A 7,852-nucleotide genomic window follows, 5' to 3' on the forward strand; every position below is an offset into this window, starting at 1 on the left:
GGGATGTGGCGGGGGGGCCATGCGAGGCGATGGGGCTCCAGCACTCGTTTCAGAAAGCCGCAGCGGGGAGGATGGGTCTGAGCTGGCAGGCTGGGCCACGGGCCAAGGGTGAGGAGGCTGCTGGGGTTTTGCCGCTGGAGCTGGGGCCTGACCCAGGGCACCAGCCGCGAGCAGGGGCCGGTCTGGCGCAGAGGTCGGAGGGCAGACACGGCCAGCTCGGTGACTGACCGGCTTAGCTCACTAGACCACCGAAGGGGCAAGGGTGGTGCCCGGCTCTGGGAGCAGCCAGGTAAGTGAAAAGCCATTTAACAAGGGGAAGGAAACTGGGGGAGCAGAGGGTCAAGGGCAGATGAGGTCGATCTGGCACATGTAAAACCCCAGGTATGGGGGCGCCTGGGTGGCACAGCGGTTAAAGCGTCTGCCTTCGGCTCAGGGCGTGATCCCGGCGTTCCAGGATCGAGCCCCACATCAGGCTCCTCCGCTATGAGCCTGCTTCTTCCTCTCCCACTCCCCCTGCTTGTGTTCCCTCTCTCGCTGGCTGTCTCTATCTCTGTCAAATAAATAAATAAAATCTTTAAAAAAAAAAAAAAAAAACCCAGGTATGGAGACGCCTGGCCACAAGTCATGCCTTGGCCTGTTCGGCCTTCCTGTTACCACGCTGCAGGGCGGAGCTGCCACAAGGCTGCAAGCCGTTCCAGGGGCCACCGGGGGTAGTCTGTCCCGATTCTCAACCTGCCAGCCATACTGCCAGCCGCGTCACAGCCTGGGGGCGGGAGGGTATGGTCTCCAGGACTCCTCCATGCTGGGGGTGTCCTAGGACTTGGGATCAAGAAACTTCCTTCGCGGGCCATGTGGGGGTGAAGGATTCTGCTTATGGGAATACGACGGATAAAATGACGGATCTACCCAACTCGCAGCACAAAAGCATGCGTGTCAGAAGTAGCAACCATAGATGCATTTTCTCACTAACCTTCCTCACGACAGCCCTGTATGTGTTTCACTTCTCCAGAACTTCTGATAATAGTCATTGAAATAGCAGCTGCCGTTTCCTGAACTCGGACAACGTGCAGGCATTGTTCCCACCACTTCAGGCGCATGGATTCATTTAATTCTCGTAACAACCCTAAGAAGTGGGTACGACTTATTAAGCTCATTTTATACGGGAGGAAACTGAAGCTCAGAAAGACGAAGCAACTTGCTTAAGACCACACAGGATTAGGATCTGAACCCAGACGTGCTGGCCTCAGAGCCCCTATTCCTGCCCTCGAGGTGACAGGTGTCCTAACTGATCCTGACTCACCTGCCTGGCTCTCTGCTGCCTTGGCAGAGCCTCCTCCCGCTCACTCCCCACAGGAGGGGAAAGGCCTGGTCACGAGAGCCCCGGGGTGTGCGCGGCAGGCGAGGCGGGTGGGTACCTAGCTCGAGGCGCAGCGCGGGCCCGTTCCCAGCCGGGGCGGCGTCGGGGGCGGCGGGGGGCGCAGGCGGGCTGCTGTGGAACTCCCAGCGCTTCGTCTGCAGCTGCTGCAGCCAGTACAGCATCACTTGCTTGGTGGCGGCCTGAGAAGCACAAGGGTTAGTCGGTCCGGCCCTGCGCCCTCAGCGTGGCACTGGATCTGGCATGCGGCAAGGTCACGGGAGGCTTGGTAATTCTCTCCCTCCCAGAAAAAAAAGTTGTCACTGCAGATGGGTGCCCACCTCCGAAACACCACCTGCTTCTCGGCCACAGAAGAGAATTAGGCTCCGGTTCCAAACCCTGAGGTTCCTTAACCTTTCTGGGTCTCAGTCTCCTCATCTGTGCTATGGTGACGACAGCACTCCTGTCATGGGGCAGTTAGGAGGATGCAAGGAGGTAAGGAAAGCGAACCGCCCAGCACAGTAGCTGACACATTGCGGGTGCTCAAAATGTGCTCACTGGATGAGGGCATTGGGGGGGCGGTAAGAGACAGGGAGAGAGCTTTGAAATTCTGGTCGGGTGGGGTGGCCCTGGCACCATCACCATCTCCCTGTGAGACATCGTAATGTCTTAACTATGACATTGTGATTTATAAGAAACATATATCTGGCCATTCAAATGCCCAAAAATATATTTTTCATATGTATTTGATCTTTGTCCATGGTTGCTGGCTCACAGCTCCTAAATCCCTTAGAATTTCCTGGGATAAGAGCGATAAAGGTGACTTTTGTTGTTTTAATACGGTAACTCTTGGAAAGCCCTTAGGTAACCTAATGATGGGGGGCTGGTTGCCAGGAGAACCAATCATGTGATGAGAGGCTTGCAACTTTCAGTCCCATCCCCCCACCCCCAGGAGGGGAGAGGGGCTGAAGACTGAATGGAAGAATGGTCAACGACTTAGGCAGTCATGACTATGTAATGAAGCCTCCCTAAAAACCCAAAAGACTGGGGGGCGCCTGGGTGGCTCAGTCCTTAAGCGTCTGCCTTCGGCTCAGGGCGTGATCCCGGCGTTATGGGATCGAGCCCCATGTCAGGCTCCTCCGCTGTGAGCCTGCTTCTTCCTCTCCCACTCCCCCTGCTGTGTTCCCTCTCTCGCTGGCTGTCTCTATCTCTGTCGAATAAATAAATAAAAAAAATCTTTAAAAAAAAAAAAACCCAAATGACTGGGTTTGGAGAGCTTCTGGGCTGGTGAACACGAGGATGTGGGGAGAGTGGTGCACCTGGAGAGGGCGTAGACACTCCTGCCCTTCCCCAGACCTTGCCCCGTGTATCTCTTCATCCGCCTGTAGACTGGTATCCTTTCTCCTATCCTTTAATAAACTGGTGAATGTAAGTCAGTGTTTCCCTGAGTTCTGGGAGCCGCTCTAGCAAACTAATGGAACCTGAGCAGGAGGTCATTGGAAACTTCAATCTGTAGCTGGCTGTCAGACACACAAGTAACAGCCTGGGGCTTGCGACTGGCATCTGAAGTGAGGTGTGGGGGAAGTCTTATAGGACTGAGCCCTTAACCTGTGGAATCTGAAGCTGTCTCTGGGTAGACAGTGTTAGAATTGAGTTGGGGGCGCCTGGCTGGCTCAGTCGGTAGAACACACAACTCGATCTCAGGGTTGTGAGTTTGAGCCCCACATTGAGCATGGAGCCTACTTAGAGAGAGAGAGAGAGAGAATTGCTTGGTGTTGTGGGGGGACCCTCCATAACCCACATTGGAACTGGGTCCAGGAATCCTAAAAGACTGACTTTTTATGGAATGGAGAGAATCCCTCCTCTGTTTTGGGGATGCACCAAAATCATGGATATGACTGGGGACTGGAAAGCCGTATGCACACAATAACAACACAGTGGCACCCTCCAGGTACCCCAAATAAGGCAATGGTTGATGCTGGTCATTAGTCTCCCAGCCCTGATCCAAATACCTACTTTCCCATCTGTTCCGTTGCTGGATCCTCCAGGAGTGACCAGCCCTTCTACAGATGGAGAACTAAGGCTCTGAAGTTGCTCAGGCAGGTGGCGGCGGAGCTGGTCCCAGAACCTGGGTCTCCCCCTTTAGACCAGAGCTTTGTGGTCATTTATGGCCAGGAGACTGTGGCTTACCTAGAGAAGGCCTGGGATCAGTCGGGCCAAGGAAGCCAGGCAGCTCGCTGGGAGTGAATGGTGAGCCTCACAGAGCTGCCTACAAGGCCATGTGAGAGCAGCAGCAGGCGGCAGGCTATGGGCAACCAGGGCAGGATCCCCCTTCTAAGTGGTCCACAGGCAAGGTGTGCACGAAGCCAGGGGGCTCCATGAGAGAGGCCCTCGGCCTGTCAGGGAGGTGCCACATAAGACAAAATGATGCCCACCAGTCTTCTGTTTCTATACACTCTCCCTGAGAGACCTCAGCCCCTCCCAGGGCTTCCCCTTGACCTTGTGCTGACAAGTTCCAGCCCATACCCAAACACCTCATTTTATGAACTCACTGGGCAAGTGTTTATTGAGCACCTCCTATACATGTCATGGTCCCATCCTCTCAGAACTGAAGAGTCTACTGAGTGGGTGTCCTATGGCCTCCCCATCCTGGGCTCCCTCTGTGGTGACTGGCCCAACTGGACAGTCAGGCACCCCTAACTCCTCCCTTGTGTTCCTCCTTCCTCACATCCCTAGTCACCCCCATTTGTCTCTCTCCCCCCGTCACAGCTCTAGCTCACTCACCATTCTCACCCGATCACCTCCTAATGGACTTCCTGATCAGCAGCTTTGCCTTCTAAGTTTTTCTCTACTCAACAGCCACACTGAGCCTTCTAAACATTCTAATCTCACAGAGCTTCCTTGTTTAAAGCTCTTTGACAATTTCCCAGAGCCCACAGGACAAAGTCCAAGTTCCCAGGCCTAACTCACAAATGACCTATGCTTGGGCCCCTGCTCTCCCACTCCATCTTTTGGGCCCCTCTGTACCCCAGGCTCCTGTGATTGGCCAAGACACTCTGGGCTGTATCATGTTTCCTGTCTGCCTATGGGGCTCTCATGGCCAGGAATACCCTTCTTCCTCTTGCCTGCTCGTAGAAAATACCAAATCCCTTTTTCAGGCCTCGGATGTCATCTCCTCCTCTGTGCTTCCCTCCTAGGTGAACCCTTCCACTCAGTAGAACCACACTTTGCTGGTACAGACTTACAAGAGCGTCTCTACAGAACTGTTCACGGTGTGTGCCATTCTCTCTCTCAGTTCCCTCAACAGACTGTAAGCTGTTTGAGAACCAGGGGGCAGGTCTGACTTGGCTCACGCCCCAGTGCTTAGCACAGAGCCAGGCACACACACAGATCAAGGGAACCGTGGAAGACATGTGTTGGAGATCCAGCAGACAGCACTCAGCCTGCGTGGGAGCGGACGCATGACCCATAAACCACATGACCTCTAAAAAGCCTGGCCTGGAATTCCAGATTTGCCCTATTTTATCTGATTTCCCCAGCCTGGTCCCCGGCCAGGCCCAGCATTAAAGGGGAACTGAAACTATGGGCTATACCCAGAGGTTCAATAGATGCCCAGTTGGCTGGAAGTGGGGGTGGAGGGGCGGGAAGACAGGGTGCGGTCAGGGAGGCTGTCTCCTGGCACAGTCTTCTCTGAAGAAAGTGAATCCTAGAACTCTTAGCCCAGATTTGTCTTTCCGCTCAAGTTCTGGGGCACCTCCTCTTAACATGAACATTATGACCTTTGTTCTATCACCATGTGGGTTCATTAAAGAGGAATTTATTGAGCACCCAGTAGGTGCTGGGCTGTATCTAGATGCTGGGATTAATTCAACAATTGTAGGTGCCAGATGCTTACACACCTTGTTTTAAATCTCACAAACTACCTAGATTCAGAGAGGTTAAGTAATTGGCCCGGGGTGACACAGCGAGTAAGTAGCTGACGTAGAATCTGAGTCCAAGCCTGTCTGATTTCAGAGCACATGGCCTTTCCACTGTTCCAGGCTTTTTCAGTTAAGGTGATAATAAACCAAAACCTACTGACGGTAAAACACGTTAAGACATGCCTCTGTGAACATTCTAGGCTGATCTGAGAAACCTAAGTATTTTATCTCCCAATCCCCGCCAATGTTTGCTCAGCATTCACTCCCCTTGGCCAAAATATCAAAAAAAGTGATTCAGAATCCCGGCGGAGAGGACCGCACAGCTCAGATCTTGACTGTATTTCAGCCCCAAGTAAGAAAGTTAAGGCACACCAAAAAGTAAAAGTTTTGACACAGTACTGAGAGAGAGAAAGACTCGGGGATTCCAAGTGTGTGCTACACCACTCTGGAGATGCGTGGCCTCTGGTCACTTCATCTCTCCAAGACTCAGTTTCTTGATTCTAGCACGGGTACATCATCCCCGCCTTTGCCGTGGGAGCCCAATGAGGAAATGGGATGCACTAAACCCTGGCCACCCAGGGTTCATCAGTCTGGGATCCTTGTTCCGGCAAATTCACTGTGACCACCCACACCTGCCCAGCAGTGCCCTGGGAATTCATCCTGGCTGAAAAGGGGGGAAAACTGCCCCATTTACCTTCAGAGTAATAATCCGGCTGGGAGTCTTGATTTCAAAAGTCCCCTCCTCGGCGTCCGCCTTGCAGTCAAAGACCGCACTGGAGAGGTCGATGCTATCCAAGGGATTGGCATCCTGCGCGGTCCGCGAATAATACAGCTGACATTTCCTCTCGTCGTAGAAGAACCAGCGGGATTTCCAGCCCCGAATGGGCCCTTTGCCGCCAAATTTACTTAGATAGCCACAGAGTTTCTTGGGGGCCGCGTCCAAGGAACCGGCGCAGCCCTCCGACTCCTCCGGAGGCAACACCTCGGGGCCCCTGGCCCAGCCGGCAGGCTCTTCGGACCTGGGGACGGAGGAGCTAGACTCTGCGGCGTTCTCGTGGGCGCCCTCCATCGCCGCTGGAGACCGCCTACGGACTGCAGGTCAGCAGCCAACTCGGGCCAAATCTCGGAGACTCCGGGGGTGCTTCCCAAGAGCGAGAAATCTGGGCGAGGGCGGGGCCGGTCACTACCCGCCCCCAGGAGACCGCAGGAAAGCCGACCGCGGCGGTTAAGCGCGTCTTTGACTGAAAGCCCAGGTGGGCGGATGGCCACGCCCCTCCCGACCTCGCGGCAGTCAGGCCACGCCTTAGACACGCCCTCTGCCAGCACCGCTCCTCGCGCCTGCTTCCGGCTTTTGCTCGGCTCCTGTCAGCAGTCTTTAGTGAGGGCAGCCGTGGGGGGTCCTCAAGTTGAAGGTGTGGCGTCATTGACAAGGTTAACTGGCAGCAGGGAAGCGGGAATAGACACCTGTCTCTGACTAAGCTGCCTTGGTAACTCGTGTAATAAAGTAGAAGGACGATCCTTCTGGCGCCTTAAAGGCCGTGTGCCTTTACCCCCAGGCGCACTGAGGGTTACCCTCGGACGGCGCATTCCGCGGCCATTGGCTGAGAGGGACGCCGGCTCGATGACGCCACTTCCGGCGCAGCTCCGGGCGCTCACCAGTCTTGGGCCCTCCCTTCCCGCCGGCTTCTATTCTGCGTTAGTTTAGCACCCTGGTGATGCTCGCTGACCGCTGCGGCTTCCCGTGCATCTGCCCCAGCTGCTACTCGCCTCCCTCCAGGAGCCGTCCAGGCCCGGCTGCTGCTAAATGATGATGATGCTGAAATCCTAAGTAAAATACTTGCAAGTCAGTTCTAGTGTTTTACCAAGAATTGCATACTGCACCTAGAAGGAATTACTTTAGAGATGCTGGGATACTTTAATTACGAGGAAAAAAAATTACATCTGTATTGCAAAAAGGAGCATTTTAATATTTTCTAAAAAGGTATTTGATCAAAAAGGTAATTTCTAAAAAGGCGTGTGATCAAATTCAACATTTATTTCTGAAGTTTAAAAAATGTCTGGAAATATAGTTGGCACACAATGTTTCATAATTTCTTAATAAAACAAATAGCACATCTTGTTCTAGACTTTCTAGCTAAATGACAGATATTTGAAAGACCATAATAATTTCAAATATACAATTTACGTCTGAAAAACTCAAAAGAGTTTTTCTGCTAATATTCCAGGATCTAATCCAGGATTCCACACTTGGTCAACATGTTCCCTTGGTCTCCTCTGAACTGTGATGTATTTCAGCTTTTCCTTTTATTTTTTTAATGACGCTGACATTTTTGAAGGGTACTGGTCAGCAGTTTTGTAGAATACTGTGAATTTGAGTTTGTCGGCTGTTTTCTCATGATTAGACTGGGGTGATGGGCTTTGGGGGAGACTACCACAGAGGGGAAGTGCCCCTCTCATCACATAATATCCAGCTATGTCATATGCACATGGTGATGGTAACCTCCATCGCTTAGTTAAGACGGTTTCTGCCAGATTTCTTGGCTATAAAGTTGCCATTTTTCCCTTTCAACACTCTGTC

The 7,852-nt window shown here is 53.0% G+C and overlaps 1 protein-coding gene across 1 annotated transcript in view; it reads right to left on the minus strand.

Moving 5' to 3' along the window:
- The window catches only part of TBC1D2 (TBC1 domain family member 2), a 51,907-nt gene extending 45,031 nt beyond the window's left edge, over positions 1 to 6,876 (minus strand). Inside the window, exons 1-2 of the mRNA XM_026506155.4 lie at positions 5,969 to 6,876; positions 1,416 to 1,557 (exon numbers count right to left, since the gene is read on the minus strand). Coding sequence (XP_026361940.2) covers positions 1,416 to 1,557; positions 5,969 to 6,343 — 517 coding nt within the window. The 5' untranslated portion in view covers positions 6,344 to 6,876. The remainder of the gene's footprint in view (positions 1 to 1,415; positions 1,558 to 5,968) is intronic.
- Positions 6,877 to 7,852: the final 976 nt, after the last annotated feature.

The sequence above is a fragment of the Ursus arctos genome, unplaced genomic scaffold (assembly GCF_023065955.2).
Source record: "Ursus arctos isolate Adak ecotype North America unplaced genomic scaffold, UrsArc2.0 scaffold_18, whole genome shotgun sequence".
Taxonomy (NCBI): Eukaryota; Metazoa; Chordata; class Mammalia; order Carnivora; family Ursidae; genus Ursus; species Ursus arctos.